The sequence below is a fragment of the Lissotriton helveticus genome, chromosome 5_1, assembly GCF_964261635.1.
Source record: "Lissotriton helveticus chromosome 5_1, aLisHel1.1, whole genome shotgun sequence".
Classification (NCBI taxonomy): domain Eukaryota; kingdom Metazoa; phylum Chordata; class Amphibia; order Caudata; family Salamandridae; genus Lissotriton; species Lissotriton helveticus.
In genome coordinates, this window is record NC_136065.1 from 1,422,446,702 (window position 1) to 1,422,467,868 (window position 21,167).

A 21,167-nucleotide genomic window follows, 5' to 3' on the forward strand; every position below is an offset into this window, starting at 1 on the left:
GTGGCTGTCCTGTATGTCCTATTTAGAGTGCATACATATTTTTGCCCTATTTAGAGTGCGTTCCTCCACACACTCTTAATAGGATGGGACAGGACAACTGACAATTTTTGGCTGATGACCAGCATCTGCCAAACTCTAATGCTGTTTAGAAAGTTTGTTTCTTCTTAGGCATCTAATGCTGTCACACTTGTAGCTTTAGAAGAAGAGATGCTCGAAACCTATTGAAACGTGATACCTTAAGATCGACTAAAACAGAATTGCGCTTTGAGCTATTAATGAGTTGCCCTCGTTTACCTTTACACTGTATGGTAATTGTATTTTGGTATTATACTGTAACACTTTTTGAAACAGTCTTTTTTCTTCTTGTGACATGGCTTTGGTCTCTTGGGGCTCATTCTTGTAAGCTGTAAGTGTTCATTTACACAAACATTTCCTTCCCTCTTGAAGAAGTCTTCCAGATTCTGTGTGTTTTCCTCAGAACTTTCAAATACAACACCCTTTGGAATATGATGAGTTGATCGAACTTTTGGGAGCCGTGCAGCCTTCCTTGAGCTATATCGTTCACACCCTTCTGAACAGTTCATAAACCTCCGAACCATTATGGGAATTTTCACATTTAACAATGGCTTGTTTAGGGGGTTCACATAATCACTGAAGTACACCGCACGCAATTCGTTCTTGACCAAAGGTTCTATGGAGGATGGTCTCAGTATGTCTACAAATTCTGTAAGCTCCTGATAGGACGAATGGTCAGAGTATGGAATGACATACACATTATTTTTCTTGTGCCATGTTCCTTCCGGCCTACTGGTGGGCAGAATGGCAATTGTGGGATGAATTTGGTTCCAAGTGTTCATATTTTCGCGGGTTATATCTGAGTGCTTAACCACACAGATTCTACCTGCTCCTTCCTCTTGTGTGAAAACATATTTTAGGTCCAGGAGTATCAGCAATTTAAGTCTTTCAGGGCTAACAACAATCCAAGTTTCAAACTCAATTGCCAATTCAACCATTAATGTCTCTTTTCCTATGGTGTAAAGACCTGAAAAGGATACAAAATACCAAGAGAAAGAGTTAGAAATGTATAGGCGGTTTGTGGCTCATTAGTGTTATAGGACAGCTTTGGTGCATGTGTATCAACAAGCCCTTAAAATGTAAATCGATCACACTTTAGGAATTTTATGCAAACTGAGGTTCATTGCAAGGTCAAGTATCACTAACAGGGACAAGTGCCACAAATAACCTACAATTTTGTGAGATTTTATTTTTTAGTAAAAGTAAATAAATGTGTCAATTTCTACCTTACTTACTGTAACAACATGCACATACTAAATGTCTTTTCAGACATTTTTAGTTAATAATTTCTTAAAAAGAACTCCTAGTGGTACAAAAAACGAAGACTCCCTGTCTCCTGTTCAAATTCCTTTAGCAGTAAGCTTCATGTTTTCCATGCAAGGCTCTGTGCAGGGGATGCTTTATGGACCAGAAAGCGCATTCTCTGAGCCTCCAGGGCAGGGTAGATGATATCCAACCCTAGCAGCGAACCATTCCATGGCGCCTGTGCATGGCTTTGCCTGTGCCCCTGTTTTCATGTGGTGTCTCCTCCCTCTCGCCACACATCCACAACCCAACTCCAGAGGGCCAATTAAAAATCCCCCCAAATTGCTGAGTAACTTTTCTAAAATGACATTGCACTTTTTGCTGGTATATCATTTCATAGTTTCATTTCATAGTTTTGGTAATTATAGAGCAAGCGTTCACATTAAAATGCTATTTTACTATTCGGAGCATTGTATTGTAGATTATGGAATTTAGGCACTTGTGTAAAAGAGAGGCAATTAATATTCGTAAATGAAATGTACATTTTCCATTAACATGCAACAAATGATGCATCAGAAGAAAGTGTGTTAGTGCATTTCAGTTTTGTTCTCAAAAGGCGCGGCAGTTGAACTTTTAAAGCAGAGGGATGAAATCCTGCAGTCAATATCACTGAGCTGGCAAAGTGAGCTAGCCCAAACCCAAGAGGGATTCCAGGCCTTCTCCCTGGTTGGTATTTTGTAACAGATGGGACCAAACGGGGCGTTTAAAGACGACTTCCTCTATATAATAGCCTAAAATATCAGGTTTCAGGTTACCTTTCCAGTACAAAGTACTGTCTAAACATTCGATTTGCAGCACACATGCAATTTGGGAAAATGTGGGGAATTGTAGGATGTTTTCCAGTTTAACATTTGCCTAAAACCATGTTAATTTTTTTGCTCAAAGCACTGTCTACCATTGTTAGTAAACAGGGCTTTGTATCAACGAGGATTCGCAATGCAATAGGTCTCGCATTTGCGAGCCTTTGAGCTATTGGCATAGTAAATACCAATGCCTTTTATTTATGTGTTTTAAAAACCTGCAAGTGGTGCGTAAACACGCACTTTGTACTTTCAGTTGTTGCTTATGAGAAGCAACACTGGCAGTAACTACGCCTCTTTTACTGCCAGCAGTGCTTTTCGTTAGCAAGGACTATAAGTACAAAATGTGCGTGTTTATGCACCGCTTGCAGCTTTTCAAAACACATAAATAAAAGGCATTGTCATTTACAATGCCAATAGCTAAACTCTCGCAAATGCAAGATCTATTGCATTGCAAATGCTTGTATTTACTTGCCCCCTCAACCTCTCTTCCACTCTCCCACTGTTAGGGCCTGTCATCATACCTGATTGTCTTGCTGCCCTTCCCTGTCCCTGCGTAAACCTTCTTGGTCTCTCCATGCCTTTTCGCTGGTTATATTTACCTGCTACTGTTTTCTTTAACCTGGGTGCTTCTCTCGCTCCCCTGCTGTGCACTTCGCTTGACAACATGGCCGTTCTCTATGGCTCTAATGTTATTTGCGTGTGCATGGCCAGCTGTTCTCTGGGCCTGTGTCAGTGTTTTTTGTGTCATTCCTTGAGTAAGTGATGTTATTTGCAGTAAATATGAGCCTTATCAGCCTGCTCTATATGGGAGTGCTTGGTGTACACATAGGAGCACATTTCGGCGTGAGGTGATGCTGCTTGGTGTTAATATTTGAGTAGCTTGCCTGTCTCCGTAGACACTGACTGTCAATATATAGACGCATTAGTGAATATTTCTAACCATCTTTCTAACCATCTGTGGTGTCTTGAAAGTGGTCGGTGTAAGTGAGAGTACACTGTTTATTTCAATATCTGCACATATCGAGCTGCTCGGCATGTTTTAAACTTGACATGGGCGTATTTCCTCTCTCACCTTGAAGCTGGGGCAGTACTTGGTGTAGATAAGAACAAATATATATATATTAATATATTATGTATATTTTTTAAAACATTTTTATTTGCATTTTTCAATAATTGGTTCATACCATTACATTCTGACAGATATAGATACATGATGATACATCGATTAGTCATATAGCGATTAATTACATTTACATGCTCTTCTCCGCAATTCCTCCTCATAGTCAATTCTTCGCATTTATGTAAATGTTGAGAGCACCGCATTGCCCCAATCTGCACAGTTAGTCACTGACATCTGTCATCGATTTAGCTGGAGGCAGATCGCAAATGTTTCTCCTGAAAGCATTCCGTTTTCCCCACACCCGTGTCCACTTCTTAGGACATCCCCTATGTACATATAACACTTTCTCGGCTATCATTGCGCCGTCCATGTCACAGCACCACTGGTGGTAGGAGGGAATGAGTCTCGCCCCCCAATATTGAGCTATGTTACACTTTCCTATCATCATACCTAACGTCGCCCAGCCCTGGGCCATTTGGGTAAGGTCTGTAGTCTCCCAGATATTTAAAAGACATCTCTTGGGCTCCGGCTCGATGGTAGCTCCGGCCACCCGCGAGATGGTACCCATGATAGTCTCCCAGTACAGTTTGATCTCCGGGTAGTCCCACAGTATATGATAAAAGGTACTCGGCTCACACACTGCCTCAGACAGAGTGGTGTGTCAGCGCGACCCATTCGGTGCATAGTTGTGCGTGTATAGTAGATTCGATGGAGGATTTTTAGTTGCACTAACTTTTAATTTTGAGGGTATTGCCACCTCTCGCGGAGAAGCGAGTGCCTCCTGCTAGTCTGTCTAGCTCCCCAATGTCAGTCAGCAACCTGTCCCTTAGGGTTTTTGTGGGGTCTGGTTGGTTATTTATGAACTTGCGGTAGGTTGGGTGATCGCTTTTTTTATCAGGTGGGCTGTCAATAGTCTGTCTTCTAATGAGGAAGCCTCTGAGAGCTCAGTACCCGGAGGGATAGTTTTCATGAGTGATTGTCTAATCTGCATGTAATGAAAGGTTTCCGTCGATGCCATCCCATACGTTTCTTGGAGCTGATCGAACGTAATGATCTTGACCTTTTTCCACAGATCCCCCACCTGGGAAATACCTAGTAGGTCCCATTGTTTAAAGCCTTTGCTATTGTGTAATTTACCTAAGCGTTGGGTTTCCCAAATCGGTGTGGTCTGCGTTTTAACCCCTTCCCAGCCAAGTGCACAAAGTGTGGTGAACCATATACGTACTGTGTGTGCTGCTAGTCCTATGAGGGTAGTCCCCCGATGCTTATTATAGAGTGCTCCCATAACGCCCACCGTACTGAGGATATATCTGTCCATACTTAACGCCGGTTCCTCTTGTGGAGCATGGATCCATTGGTTTAATACGGTGATCTGCTAAGCCCAATAGTATACTCTTATATTTGGGAGGGCAATTCCACTATCGTACCAGCCCTTTACCAATCTATGCATCTCTATGCGGGCAGGTTTTCCGTCACAGAGAAGATTGCTTACTTCAGTGTCTATTGCTTTAAAATAGGTGGGGGGAACCAGGAGCAGGGTATTTTGTAGGGTCTAAAGGAATCTAGGGAGTGCCATCATTTTGAAAAGGGCTGCTCTTCCTAGCAATCTCAGCGGTAGTTAGCGCCAGTGTTTCACATCACTGCGGAATCGACCAAGGGGTTCAAGGAGGTTTGTTTCCATGAACTGCTTGGGCTGGGGCGTAATATAAATTCCCAGGTACTTAAACCCGCCATCCGTGATCTGTATCTCACAGTTCTTTGATGGTCGCGGCTGGGGCCACTAAGCACATATAAAAGTGACTTTGCTCAGTTAATGGTGTAACCTGAGACTTTGCCATATGCCGCGCAGATATCTAGGAGGCAATTAATGGAACATGCGGAGGATGCCATGTATAGTAATACGCTAGAAGGAAGGGGTCCCAGTGTGTCAAGGGAACTAATTAAACAATTGAAACACAATTACTCAAAAGACAAATGTTTTCAGATCCGCACGGTTTAATTCACAGTGGGATAGAGTATCATATACAAATAGTAGAATGCAATAAACTGTATTAACGTCATACAGTGCCCCAAGGTGGGAGAAGGAACGTGATAGTGAGGATAACGTGAAGTGAAGGGATTACGTGACAGTAAAATCAGTTGTTTAAGCATATATACGTGACACCAATGCGGTGGCAACAACTTGTATATCACATAATAACTTGTTCAAACACAGGCATACTACACCAGGTACAGCATATATACAATATTGGTGTGTAGTTGCCACAATAAAAACAAACAGTCGACGTTTCGACCCTCTTGAGGTTGCAGGATCGTTTTAACCTTGCTGTGGGGTCTTCATCAGGACCAGGGGGGTGGGGGCAAAGGACCACAAGTCAGCGTGTTGCTTGGCTCACAGGCGGCGGATCAAATGAGTTAAAAACAAGTAGATAAATACCGCATCGATTTGGGCGGCAACTGAATTTATCAGTGATCGGTAATGTCCAAAGTCGGCGATTTCAGACTGATTTGTATGCGAGATGAGTTCGGTAAATTGCTCTCTGTGGCTCCGTGAGCGAGATGCATCAGGGGACTGTCAGAATGTAATGGTATGAACCGATCACTGGCAAGGTTAAAACGATCCTGCAACCTCAAGAGGGTCGAAACGTCGACTGTTTGTTTTTATTGTGGCAACTACACACCAATATTGTATATATGCTGTACCTGGTGTAGTATGCCTGTGTTTGAACAAGTTATTATGTGATATACAAGTTGTTGCCACCGCATTGGTGTCACGTATATATGCTTAAACAACTGATTTTACTGTCACGTAATCCCTTCACTTCACGTTATCCTCACTATCACGTTCCTTCTCCCACCTTGGGGCACTGTATGACGTTAATACAGTTTATTGCATTCTACTATTTGTATATGATACTCTATCCCACTGTGAATTAAACCGTGCGGATCTGAAAACATTTGTCTTTTGAGTAATTGTGTTTCAATTGTTTAATTAGTTCCCTTGACACACTGGGACCCCTTCCTTCTAGCATACATACAACCCAGGTCCCAGTGACTATACATGGGTATACCCCCTTGTGCATACTCATGTATAGTAATACATCCTCCGCATATAAGAAAATGTGGTCTTCCCACCCCTCTGTTTATTTCAGCCCCGGAATGACCGGGTCCCGTCTTATCCAGGCCGTCAATGGTTCAAGAACCAGCGCGAACAGGAGCGGTGATAAGGGACATCCCTGCCTTGTCCCTCTTCCCAAGGGGAAATCGGCAGAGATGTGTCCATTTATTTATTCATTTATTTATTTATTTATTTATTTTAAGAGTTTTCTATAGCGCGAACAAGACCCTTAGGTATCAGAGCGCTTCACATTAAATGAGGCAGTTATTGACAAGCATTGTTATAGTAAATGTTCCCAGAGGTATGAGGTAGTACGTAAACATCAATATAAAGATAATATCCATTAAAAGTTATACATAAGTTACATATAGAACATAACGTAAGTTTGGTATACAATTAAATCTAAGTGTGCTTGAAGCGATAGTTCCTAAGTGTTTATATCATGTGCATTTTTCCGTTGCAGTCCATGGCCGGATATTGTGTAGTCCCGAGCCTTGCTTATGGAAGGAACTTACTCATTAGGAAGATCTTAGTTTCCCTCTTAAATGTTGCTGTGTCTGGAATTTTTCTAATGCTTGGAGGAAGTGAGTTCCAGATTCTGGGGGCTGCTCCTGAGAAAGCTCTATCATACGTTTTCTTCTTCCGGAAGATGGCTGGTCTCAACACCAGTTCCTTTGCACTCACCACCACATGTTCTAGGTGTTTCGCATAGAGTAGTTGGATCCACGTGCAGAACTTGGGGCCGAGGCCCAGGTGTCTGAGGACTGAAAAAAGAAAAGGCCATTAGACTAAATCAAATGCCATGCGCACGTCCAGAGAAAGAATGACAGCGTCTTCCTCAATGAGTGTTATACGTGCCATGATGCCGTGGAGCCGTCGCAGGTTAAGAGCTGTGTTGCGACCTGGCATGAAACCAGACTGATCTCGGTGCACCAACTTTGTGAGATAAGGTAATAGTCTGGAGGCCAGTATTTTAGCTTCTGCATTTAGCCGTGAAATCATCCGATAACATGTTCATTCCTGCAGCGTTTTTCCAGGTTTATGTATTGTCACTATTGTTGCTAAGCCTCCTCCACATATAGTCTCTGTATTCTTGTTTGGCCAAGTTCAATCAATTTGTGTGCCGTAGTATCATTGATGTCTGAAGCGTGATCTTCTTCGGCTTGACCCACATCCCTCTCCAGAGCCTCTAGGTGGTGCAACTGGTCATTTTTATGGGATGTGATTAATGAGATTGCTTGGCCCGCAACGCTGTCTTATATGCCTCTCATAGAGTTGTCGGGGATGTGACTGAGTGTTCAGTTTTGTAAAATACTGTCTCATGTTTGTTAGTAGACCCTTCCATATCTTAGGGTTTTTAGGAACCCTGGGTAGACGGGGAATATGCGTCGTCATCCTGGGATATGAGATGTGTATTTAATTAAAACTGGGGAGTGGTCAGAAATACCCCTAGGCAGGTGCGATATCTCCAATATTCTCTATAGACTCATTGCCAGTCTGAGAGACTGTCATGTACTCCTGAGCAGAAGGTGTATTGTCGCTCCTGTGGGAACCACGATCGTCAAGCATCCACAAGACCATAGGCTTCCAGGAATTCTGATAGCCGGAGATTCATGCCACTCTGATCTCTGGGGGCTGTCGATCTATGGCGGCATCTATCGTGGCATTAAAGTCACCCCCCCAGTATCAGTTTGCCTTGTGGGAGTGTAAGAAGGAATTTACAGATGTCCCTCCCATTGGCATGCTACAGCTGCAAAGCTTCCCTGATCATCAGTCCCTGACCCAGTAATAATAACCGGGCAGTGTTTATTAATCAGAATACCTACAGCTCGCGTGAACCAGAAGTAAATTCAGAGTGTACCACTGTTAGACCTGTCAGCCCTAGGGTGGACTTTCCCTGTTTTTTTTCCGCCCTTGCCTCATTTTTCCCACCTTCTTTTTCGTTGGCCTTAGGTCTCCGAGCGCCTTTCCATTGCTAATCAATGCTAAGGTGCAGGTGCTCTCTTTTTCCAACATGGCTGCCACAGGCCCCTGCTACTGCAGAGTGGTCTTGTTAGTAGCGCCCTAGTTGCCAGGAGCTGGCTGGGACCCTAAACATTGTTGCAACACCAGCCCGCCTTTTTCTCCCATAGCTAGAGTAGGGAAGCACCTGGAACCTTCCAGAACGGGGGAGGGTCTGCTTTTGCCGCCTTAAAGTGTGGTCACCTGACCTGGGCATATATAAGGAAAGGAGGGAAACTTTTCAGTCAGTTGAGACAACACTGACCTGGGAGAACCTACGCAGGAGACTTAGGCGGTAGGGCCTAGAAAGGGACCTATACCACTGGGGATGACAGGGCTTAGGCGCTGCCCACTAAGCTGAGTGAGGAACACTGGACTAGCCCACTGATCTGGCCCAGCGAGAGGGGAACCCAGGGACCACCTGCAGTGATCTGCTGTGACTATCCTGCCTGCAGCCTCCAACTCAAACCCCCCTTCAAGAAACCAAGAATCTACTTCAGAAGGGCGCAGGAACCATCTAGCGCTGAGAAACTACCTACCTGTTCTAACAAGGACTGCTGGGGATCAACCAGGTACTGGGCTGCGCCATCTCTGTCCCCTTGGTCTTAACCTGTGTCCCTGCGCTGTCCTGACTCAACCCCACTGCTATACTGCCTGCCCTACCGACCCAACGCTCTCCTACTCTGCCTCTGAGAAGCGCTGTGGACTGCCAGATCTGCGGTGCCCTGAGAAGCGCTGTATTTTGCCCCTCAAGCGCTCACCTGCTGTGTCCTGTGAAGCGCTGTAATCGACGACATGTTGTGGCTCCAGAGCCCCTTTGTTGTGCCTCCAAGCGCTCCTCCGCCCAACGAGGCACTGCGAAGACCGAGCGTTGTGTGAATTTGCTGGCTCAGTGGATGTGTGTGCTGTATGGTCACTTTACACCTAAGCTTTCGGGTGCCTACCTGCTCGCGCCAAGCTACCCCCTGTGGGATTGGAAACCCCAGTTCCTACAACCACCATTTTAAAACCACCTATCTAGGGCTTTGCAGGCTGAGCCCACCAGAGGTGAATCTTGGATCAGGGCCACTGCCAGTGCCTTGCGTTTAAGATATTGTAGGGCCAGCTCTCTCCTTATCCTATCCCCAAGGCTGTTTACGTTCCATGATATAACAGAGGGAGGTGGGCCCTTTGTATTAGAGGTCAGTGATCTTGCGGCCAATGAGTCAGCCAGGGCATTCGCTTGTGCCATCTATTACTTCGTCAATGGGAGAATTCACAGAGCATTGCAATATAAACATCATACATACATTTTGCATATATCTAGTAATCACGTAATGTACCTGGAACATTAGAAAAGTCATAACATTAAACTGGTCCCATTCCCCCACCCCCCTCCCTGCTTTCATGCTCGGCAGACCTAACACTACCCCCCCCCAAACATCGCAGAGTGCTTTTTTCCCCATGACTTGTACTTGCGTGAGGGGGGGGAGAATTGTCCCACGATCTTCTCGCCTCATCCCCATGGTCAAAGCATGATATATCGGCTAACTGTTCAAATAATAAGTCTTTTTCCCACACCAGTGAGAGCGCCAGATAGTGCTAAATTCACAACAATTCGATCACGAACATTGATCCATTGCAGTCAAGTCAGCCAGCATTCGGGCCCGCCATCAACCCCTTTGAGTCTCTCCCCCCAGCAGTTATAGAATCACAGAACCGGACCTTATCCTCATTGTCCACCTTTCGCCTGCATAGTATCCTCTGTTGAGCTTGATTCCCTGGAGTCTGGAGAGGAGACTCATGTTCCAGCAAACAATGCTGTTGCTTCTTGCCTAGTCTTTCAGGCCTGGATGCTGGCGCCATCCCTCCAGCCAGTCGCGGGCTTCTTCCGGTATCTCAAAGAACCAAAGTTTCCCCTTCGCTTCTACCCTTAACTTTGCCTTGAATAGCATTGAGTATTTTAGCTCTTGGGTACTCATTTCTTTCTTAACCTCCAGGAAGCTACGGAATTGTTTAGTCACTGCTGCAGTTAGTCTGGTAAGAAGGTAACAGTGTAGTTCTCAATACGCATTGAAGGAGCAATTTGTTCCATTTGTAGGATCGCGTCGCAGTCACGGAAGTTGAAGATGCAGGCGAGTATGGGCCGGGGGGGCCCGAGGACGTGGTCTGCCCAGCACTCGGTGGGCCCTTTCAACTGAAAAGAAGTTGGACAATCCACGTGGTTGTAGCTGGTTCTTTATGAGGTATTCAACAAACAAGTCCAGTGCAGGGCCCCCACCCTTCCCGGCACACCAATAATCCGGACATTGTTGCGTTTAAAGCGGCCTTCCTGGTCGTCAAGCTTGGTCGCCATTAATTTGTTATCCGCTTCTAGCTGCTTGACCTGGCGCTGTAGTGCGGCTGTATCTGTGGAGAGAGTCGCTGTCATGGTTTCAACCTCCGTCATCCTCGTGGCCATTTTCTGGAAGTCAGCACGGATTAACGAAATGTCAGTTGAGATCGACCCCACAGTAGTTTGGGGTTTGGTCAGGGTGGTCATGATATCTTGCAAAGTGACCTCTGCAGGTTTCCCAGTTGTAAGGATTTCCCCACGCTCTGTGCGCGATCCTGACTGGTCTGGCGGATCTTTGTTGCTGCACAGTTCATTGACCTCTGCCCCCATTGTAATTGGTCCTCCGTAGACCACTCTAAACCACGCACGTGAGTGTCAGTATTCTCTGCTGCCTGCCCGCTTGACTATCAGTCACGCGCGGCCTTTCGGTTTCCATGCCGTCCTCACCCCGCAGCAAGAGCCTGGGAATGTGTCTGAGGGGCTTACCGGGACTGCTGGTGTATCTGTGCACCTAAATCTTCCCAGCTGTGTTTCAATGCACCAGTATTTTATTTGACTAATCACTACAGTGTTGGCACCCTCAATTCAGCACCGGAGATCTGCTCGCTGCGCCCTTCTCAACCACCTTTGACCCCACGCCATCTACTCTAGTCGGCAGTGTCAGGAACAGGCGAGGTACACCACAATCTGAAAGCACACATTCACCTTCATAGAGGCTGGTGGTGAGTGGTGTTTAATGTGTTGGTAATAATGCTGAATTATTTGGGGCAGTGCAGGAATTACAGGCACATAACACCGTCTGCGCCGCTGCAGGGAGCACCACAGCAGTAGTCAAGGCTCCTGGTGAGCACCTGCCCTGCCCACCGGGTGTTGAAGGTCAGGTGCCTTTGTGGGCGCCGAGAGATCCACCGTGGCCAAGCAGAGGGTGGGCGATCTCCGGTAGGTTGGCAGCACACCTTAGTGGCCGGCACAGGCACTCATAGCTTCAATGCACCCCCTCCCTTGGGCAGGCACTTAGTGCGGATCTTTACTCCCCGCTGGGGCAGCTCATATCAATTAGCATCCAGCTCGGCTTAACCTGGCACTGTCGTGCCTCAGTCTCTCACTTGCTCGCACCCACTGTTGGTCATTGGTCAGATCGATGGGGAAATTGCTTCAGTCACGGAGCCTCTCTAGGCAGCGGCCATTTGCTTTGGCTGCTAGCCATGCCCCCCCCAAGAACATATATATTTAGCTGCCTCCTGTGACTGGCATATTTCGGACTGCTCTCTCGAGATGCCCGTGTGTCTGTTGTAAATGTTTGTAATGACGCTTTTTTTTGTAACTTGAAGGATGTTTCGTCTCTCCCTATGGGTCTGTGACAGCATGCGTATAGATGTGTGGATTCTTTGACCCTCTCTCTGAAGTTGTGGTGGTGTTTGGTGTAGCAATGATAAAATCCTGGCACTTGCCTGGGTCCATACCGACCTAAATGCGCCCCATCCCTAAAGCGAAGCAGAGTCTTGTCCCGGCTATCACTTGGATGAGAAACTACCCTGGCACTGTTTAAGACCGAGGCGGAGTTTTGTATAAATATATGAATATTTTGGCATGTTATCTGAGGCTGTGACAGTATCTGTACAGATTTGTGAATATTTATGGGTGCTGTGGCAGCAACATTGTGTGCGAATAATACATTTCGGTCCCTCCAAGGATGTCCCACTGCATGTGTAGATAATATACGTATGCTGCTCTCTGGTGCTGTGACATGCTTTCTATAAATTGGAAAATATGTTGGCTGGTTTCTGGGATAATTATGGACATACGTCGGCAAGCTATTTGGCGGTGTTTGTAAACACGACTCGAGCATATTTTGGACGACTCTGGGTCGGTAGGGGTGTTTGTCTATATGTGCCTGTTTCAGCTCTCACAGGCTGCGACGTTGCTGGTTTAGAGCCGACGAGGCTGAGGTGGTGCTTGGATACATGTGTGAACTTTTCGGGCCCCTCTCTTAGGCAGTTGCCTCTGTGAGGGCGCACGGTTTAAATGTCTGTGTATTACGCACTCGGAGGCTCTGACGGTATGTTGAAACTATGTGCATATTTCGGCCCATTAGGCGCTGGATGCGACCTTATTAGTTATGAAGGCGCACCGCCAGGTCTCTGAGGCAGTGGCGAAGTTGAGGACAGGGTTGCATGCACGTCCCTGCCCGGCCGGCTGCTGCCCCAGACTCTGGAATGCCACTCATTGGATCTTCTCTGCATCGCTAAAAATATTTCAGCTTGCTGCGCACAGGAAGTTTTCAATTATGCTCGCTAAAACCACGAATACAAATACCAGACAAGCTGTCCCCATTGTGAAAAAAATATAGTGCTTACAGACTAATGAAGGAGACTGTGTAATGCCGCAAGTAAAAGAGCCAGTCCTGATGGGCAGTCACAAAAGGAGACCGGGCGGTAACAAGGTGGGACTAAGAAGCCTCATTATCAATCAGAAGCCAGCATTTACCGTGGACGATGATGCCAGAAAATGAAAAATATGGGCGGAGCTTCCACGGCACTTCCACATCTGTCCCTACTACAATATGCGAGCAGCGCATGCGCTGCAAAGCTATTCTCGACCTAAAAACTGTGGGTGATAGCCTGGCAACGCCAATGTACCACCCATGGGATGTCCCTCAATGAAAAGTAGAACAGAGGAGTGCAAAGTGCTATTTGCATTACTTTAAAGACTGCATTTCAGTGCACATAAGGTTTTCACTGGAAAGTACATAAGTTATCAATGATTTGTACTGACTTTTGTGGGACTTTGTCCTGGCAGAGAGTGTTGATGAATCTGCTCCTTTGTATCAGGCCTGTTCCTGCCATTGAGGTTTGCAGCCTATTTTGTAGAATTTTGTGATCAACTTTATTATGTGCACAATATGTCAAAGACATCAGGATGGTCAGAATGTGATTCTATGGTGCTTAAGGCATACAATCTCAGATATCGACTACAGTTGTTTTGATGCCCTTTAATAACCTAGTTATCAGTTGTGCTACAAAAAATGTGAGTTTGGCTATTGGGCAGGAGGTGGAGAGGACCTTTGTGCTTGTCATTGGCTGGCAACACTTTAAGGCAGGATGTAGCTTGCTATTAGTGAAGTGGTGTGCAGCCTCGGGGTGGCAGTGGCTGCAGCTGGATGGATGCATTTCTCCTGATTGGCTATTTGAGCCTTGACGAAAGCAGTGAAGAAATGTAACACATATATGATTCTGCTATGTTCCTGCCATTAGTCGAGACCAGGTCAGCCCTGTTAATAGCCTAATGGTGCATGAAACCTTCCAAAAAAAGTTCCTCTGCTTTTGTTTCTTCATGGCGAGTTTTCTGCAGATCAGTCAAATGGAGGTCTCAAAAGTGACATTTCCTATTTTGGCCACGAAAGGATTATTTGCTCTTTAATACTGAATAAACAACTGAACTGCATTACACCAAGCTTGACATGAAATCAGATCTTTAGTCAAGGAAGTACCTTTGCTTAGATTGGTATAAATCCATTCATTAGTGTTTAAAAGGTGTTCCTGGGCATGAAGAGGTTACAATTCAGAAATATGTCGGCTGCTAATCTGCAGATTATTCAGAGATTTGCAAATCCATGTTGAATTCTTGACTCCAATTGTAAAAATAAAGGCACCCATTGGATTAGGGAGATTTTTCTACTACCATTCATTGTGAGTTCACAAATCTGGAAGCAAATTCACAGAATTTGTAGCACTCATATTGGCTGGCCATCATAGAAAAGTTTCTCTTGTGACTGTCCTTACCCAACACGGTACACTGAGCACAGTGCTTGAAAATTGAAAAAAGGACTTAAGGTGGCAGGGTGAATCTATCCATACGTCTAAACCAATCAGGGACGTGGCAAAAGAAACCACACCTAGCAATAAACAAAATGGAAAAAAGTATTCAATAGACTGCTGCTGCATTTGGCCAATAACCACATATAGGTACTGGCTGCAGTTGGCAGTGTGAGAGCAGGATGTATTCACAATCCAGGCCTTGCGGCCACCCCTTCCCAGCTACACATGACCAAAGACATTTGTCCCTCTATCGTTGGCCACCCACAGAGGGTTGACAAACTTATGGCCAATTCTACTGCCTGCAGCTCAAATGTTCTGCACAGTGTGGGCTGGCCCGTTGCGGAATGTTGGATGCAGACCCGTTGAACTTTAGGTACTGGCCACCCATAGAGAGTTAGGTGCAGGCCCTGAAACCCACCTGCTGCACTGGGGTTGTCTATCTACGGAGGGATGGATGCATGCTCCTCTTGGATGTGGTAAATGATTACAAAAATCACTGAATGCAACAGAGGTTACATTAAAGTTAGCTTTGTCCATAGCACTTCCACATATGTTTAAAAAAACCAACTGAAATTCACCTAAAAACAGTTAGTTCTTTTTACAAATTAAGTTCGAATATCACTGAGATTTGCAAGTTATGGTTATAAGCATAATCTCTAATTCGCATAGAAACCATGTAAACCTTAACTCTCACACTAAATGCAATGCTTATATATTCAGAGACAGATTGAGAATACATAAGGTGCAACTGTGCAATGTGGTCCAACATTGCATTAAGGGGTTCTGATATAATACGATATATTAGGAGGCAGATTGGCTTTTAAATGTCAAAAGAAGCTTGAGATGGTAATATTGCTGACCATATTGCAAATACGAATATATTACACAATCTCATTTAATTTTTATTTATAAATAAATATTTAGGTTTTCTATAGCTTTAATAAGTCAATTGTTGATAAAATAGTGGGCAAATGGCAGCAGCGTTTATTGCATAACTATGGATTTACCACATTTTCCACATTATTAGCAGATTTCACCCCAAAATGTGTTTGTAGCTCAAATGTATCAAAACAATACAGATAAAATATGCACCTCATAATTTTCCCATAATATTTAGATAACCTTGCTGCATAAATTGGTCCTCCATGCTGCAGAATGGTAGTAGAACTGACAATGGTAAAGCTCTGCAGAGCGATTTGGGGGCTGTCTTCAAGATGATGAAATCAATATTACACAGGGAACCAGGAAATGCTTTCCAAGTCAGGTCAGGAAGATGATTTCAGGTTAAAAAGGTAAATATGAAAAATGAAGGCATGAAAAATTGAACCTTTATTGAGTTGTTTTAATCAGAAAGCAAGCCAGGGTTCATTGAGATAGAAAGAGAGACAAGCACGACAAAGCCAATAGATCTCACCTTTTCGTCTTGCTAATTTCTTGGCCGATGCTGTTCAACATTGGCAATAGTAAATATAAAATGGTTGTTGCTGATGCTGAGCAGTATCGGAAATAAAACCCTCAGTGCAATCATTTATTGCACGGAGTATCACTAAACATGCATACGTATGTGTCATGATGATACTGCAGCTCTAGTGTGACAATGTGCACAAGCACATCCATCGCAATCTATGCGCACATATGCATCATGACGCTGTTGCAGTCATTTTTTTCTTTTCAATTTACCATTTCAAGATGGCGTCTCCCCTTCTTCCAGTGGTAAATTGAAAATATAAGAAGTCAGTGAAACCATTTCATTTTGAAATTAGCAGCTTGGCTGCAAACTGCTGCCACAAAAAAAATTAAACAAATAGAATAAGACTGGCAAAGGTAGGGTAGCAACAGTGGAGCTGGTGAAGGGTTGGCTGTTCAAGTGAACACCACTGTACACTAGGGCAACAGCATCAGGGTGAAGGGCGAGGGGGCGTGGTAGCGAAGTAGGAGCTGATTGGGGCGTTAAAAAAACCAACAAAAACAAAACCAAGCAGGGCAGGGAGAGGTGAGGGAAGCAATGGACAATATTTGGGGTGAGCCGAGCAACACAGAAAACTAGGGGGTAGTTGGTATCTCAAGGAGGAAGCAAAACATTGGGGGACCTCAAAAAACACATGCCCTCCCCAGGAGGGCTGAATGAATAGAAAAAAGTAACTCCCTGATGTGTGGTCATAAAAGGCTACAAGGCATCCAATTATAGCGAAGCAATGCTCCAGGGGAGGTTCAAACATAAGATGAGGAAGGTAAGCCTCTGGATAAGAAATATGCAAATTAGAATGACAAGAAGGCCAACATGTGGTAAGAGATGGACTGACTCAAAGCCCTTTCTAATTATTGGTATTCAACACAAAAAGTATTCAACACCAGGTGACTAAAAGCTGGCCACAGGCAAGACATTATAATAGGGGATGTCCAACAGGCCTTCTCTCGTAAAAGGCGAAATGTATCTCTGTGATCCAGTGAGAGAAAGACTTGTGAAAATATTTTTTAAAAGAAAGGAATTCACCAAATTGGGTAGACATTTTAAAAGTCATTCATTTTGAAGAAACAGGTTTCAGGGAAATGCATCAGTTTTCATAATTCTGTCTCGTATTATATAGGTTCTTCACTGAGTGTGTTTCGAGGCTCACACAATTAACATTTACTTACTATTAGTTCATGCAATCCCAGTGCTGGGTCTGCCTTTCACTAAAGACTTTTCTATGTTTGACCCTTCCATATAGGCGCAGTTTTACCAGGCCTGCAGGTGAGCTATAAAAGAGAGTTACAGGTAGTGGGAACCGGCACAAAAGGAAAAGAACTTACTTTGATAATCTGTGTTGTTCTTGACTGAAAAAGATTTTATAGATGAAAAGAGCAAGCAACCACACTTATCCTGACTTCAGGAAAGGAGAAGTCCTGAGAAAATCTAGAACTGAGCTATGGTAATCGATGAAGGAAAAATAAACCAACTTCTTAAAGGAAAATTGAGGAACAAAAATGAATAGCTGTCTTGACCCTTAGATATGTTGAATAATGGAGAGTGAGAGAGAGAGTAACACTTGTACCGGCTGGTTGGGTGGTAGAAAACCTGGACTGGTTTCTCTCTTTACTGGATAGCACTGCATCACAGATCACAAATGAGAAACACAAAGTATCGATTGAAATAGACAGAGGGCACTAATTAGGTGGCCACAAAATGGTAACTCACAAGGCATTACGTTGTAAATAAAAGTAAGACCTTCTTATTTGGTGCAATGAGGAGTATTGCCTTAAGTATCCCTCAGGAAAACCAGGAACACTGCCTGAAAACCTAAGAAGGGACGAGCTCCACAGTACAAGGGGATTCTCCAGTCAGTATAGGGGAAAAAGGGAAGATGATAGGAACATAGGCAGGGTATGAAGGCATGGGAACATCTTCATCAAATAGGGAAATCAAGAAAGGTGAATGAGCAAATACAAATGCAATTTGGAACATCTACAGGTCTAAGATATTTTTTATAAGGCTTTACCTAAATTGATCTGGAACCCGACTACCAAGCTTGTAGCCGCTAAAGCGACCCTGGAAGTGCATACCTTCTGTTGCTGTACATTCCATTGCCCCATCTACCATCTCTTACACATGTGGAAGGAGAAGTTGTTCACGAGAAAATAAAATGCACTGTGACACAGCTTGCCTTTCCAAGTCATGTTTTATTTATGCTTAAGGCAGGCTCTGACATCACATGAAAAAACTCTGCAACATTTGTGCTAGGATACTCCAATAACTTCCAAGGACTGAGCACCATCTTGGTAATGGCACTTTATGAGACTGAGAACCCCCCCATTCCTGGAAACCAGGAATTCCATTACCATAAAATGAAGAAGCCTGCATTTGACATCCAGCTTGTTATGCGTAACTCAGACACTTTGCCTCTGCTGCTTGCGCAATGTGTATTCCTGCAACCTGTAGGTAACCCTTTCAGGTCACTGCAAGAGGGGACACCGTGGAGTAACCTTGAATGGGGAGGAATATCCACATCTGCAGAGTTCAGACATGTGCTGATGTTAAGCGTGCAAGAAACATCCTCTTCTCCTGCCACGAAATATGCTGATCCAGCATAGATGTGACAGAGCAGCAACCAGGTACTGACAGCATCAGCTTCCACTCTCTCATTTCCAGGTACATGCCTCTCCGGCTACTGCTATCTTTTAGGAACTATGCACAGGAGCCCTGTTGGGTTATCTTAAGATCTCATTATTTATTAAAAAAGTATTAGTCTTTTAAGAATCAGCATCCGCAATTAATATAATCTGATAATCGATATTTCAATATAAGGAAGAATACAATATTTCTAAGTAAAATAGTTAATACTGTTATAATACAACAAGCATATTTCATAGTAGAATTTCCCGACTCTTAATTAAAACTGGTTAGAATGGAATTAAGATGTCAGTTCAGAAACCCTTTAGAGGAGGGTAAACGGCTGCAAGGAGTGAGAACCACATCAGAGTGTGCCGCACTGGGATAGGTCAGTTAGAGTCAGGCTCGAGTCGGGGTACCTCGCGGGTGGACGGCATCCCCCCACTCATTTTACCAGGAGCTCGATAACTGGAGCAAATGGAGCCGCACATTCACTCTTTGGCCTCTCTGGGGCTAGATCAGAGCTTATTCAGAACGCTGCTCACGCGCTGGCTTCTCTGATGCAACCACATCTAAGGGGTGAGCGAGGGGATGCAATGAGTCTGATGGTGCAAGCCACCTTTCGTGACGCCACTTCCTGTCGTGACGTCAGCATCCCCCCACTTCTTTTTTTTAGGACTTGTGCCCTGGTTAGAGTGATGAGCTGCACTGGGATTTGTTGGCGAATCGTCTGATGTTTTGCTGTGACAGACTTATCGAAGAAGGATTGTGTTGGAAGTTTTAGAGAATATTGATACATAAGGAACTGTAAATTGAACAAAAATTGACATTTATTGAATTGATATTTGCTCATTTATTGTTGAATTTATGCAATCATGAAATGTTTTAAAGCTCTTAGAGAGTCAGTTTGTTGGGGTGACTTCTCTTCCACGGAATACTCGCTGTCATGTGGTGTACCCCAGGGGTCAGCTATTAGCCCCACACTTTTTAACATCTACGTCACTCCGTTAGCAGACCTCATCAGATCTTTCGGCTTCACCGTCACCACCTACGCAGACGACATGCAGATTATTGTTTCCCTAGATAATGGAGCTGTAGTAGATGTCAATAACTTTCGCAACTGTATGCAGGCTGTCAGCTTGTGGATGGCCAAGAACTGTCTGAAATTGTATTCTGGAAAGACGGAAGTGCTCATTTTTGAGCCTTCGTGCTCTTCTAGTGTCCGGAATGGTGGCCTGCAGAGTTGGGACCTCTCCCTGTTCCAGTCAGGAAAGTTAAAAACTAACTTGGGTGTTGTTAGATCTGGGGGTCTCTAGTTGGCAGAGGTAGGTACCACTATCCAAGTAGGGACCCTTGCTTCTAGTCAGGGTAAGGGGGATAACCCCTGCTCATCCCCTTGGTAGCTTGGCCCGAGCAGACAGGCTTATCAAAGGCAATGTGTAAAGTATTTGCACCAACACTCACAGTAACACAGTGAAAACACCACAAATGGACTCCACACCAGTTTAGAAAAATAGAAGTATTTATTCTAAACTAAGCAAGACCAAAACAACAAAAATCCAACATACACAGTTCAAGGATATGATTTCAAAAGGGTTCTTAGGGTTGCGTTAAAATAATCCACAGTTGCCTCACGTTTTAGCCAAAAGTACCTGTAGATGAGACAAAAGTTCCAAAGGAAAGCTGCAGCATTGAAAAACAAGTGATGCGTCACTCATGAGACCCTGGGGATGCGACAACCCCGCTGGACGCAGCGGGCGTGTTGCAGTGACTCCGGTCTGTATGGGGAGGGATGCGATACCTTGAATGGACTCCGGTGCGCAGGTTTCGTAGGAAGCGTCTGGCAAAGGTGCGATGAGGCGGTCTTCGGGACAGCGACGATCTCAGGTGCGGTGGCGATGCGCAGCGCAGCGTTGATCATCTTCTCTCACGGCCCCTTGATGTGATGGCTCTGCGACGACTCTCGCAGCGACGTGATGCAGTCCGCAAGCAAGCGGTGCGTCGATCTCACCTAGTGACGACAGGCTCTGCGACGATACTCGCAGAGATGGTAAACTTCCCGCACCGGACTAGTGTGTCCTGCAAACGACGGATGTAATTACTCTGGCAACGGCAACAGGCGCTGCAACGATCATGGCCTTCGTAGCGGCGGGAATTTCCTCGCACTGATGGGGATGCGCTCCGCAACCGAGCGCTGCGTTAAACTTTGCAGAAAGTTCTTTTAAAATTTTGGTTTCCAGCTTCCCAACACAGGTATTACTTCCAGAGGCACAGCAACTGGCCCAAGCACTCTAGGATGGACAGAACTCTCTCAGTAGAGTTCAGGGAAGCTGGGGGTGAAGTCCTCTTGTTCCTGGGACTTCTTAACAGGGAGCCAGCTCTTCTTAGGTCCTTGGAGATTCCTTCAAGCAAGGGGACACAGCACAAAGCAAAGTCCTTCCCCTCTCCTTGGCAGCAAAGCAACTGCAGGTCAGTCCAGCAAAGCAACAGCAGGACAGTCTTCCTACTTCAGTCTTCCAGCTT

The 21,167-nt window shown here is 44.9% G+C and overlaps 1 protein-coding gene across 1 annotated transcript in view; it reads right to left on the reverse strand.

The window, feature by feature from the left end:
* Positions 1-296: 296 nt before the first annotated feature.
* Positions 297-21,167, reverse strand: part of DCLRE1B (DNA cross-link repair 1B) — a 74,307-nt gene continuing 53,436 nt past the window's right edge. Inside the window, exon 4 of the mRNA XM_078640537.1 lies at positions 297-1,042. Coding sequence (XP_078496663.1) covers positions 297-1,042 — 746 coding nt within the window. The remainder of the gene's footprint in view (positions 1,043-21,167) is intronic.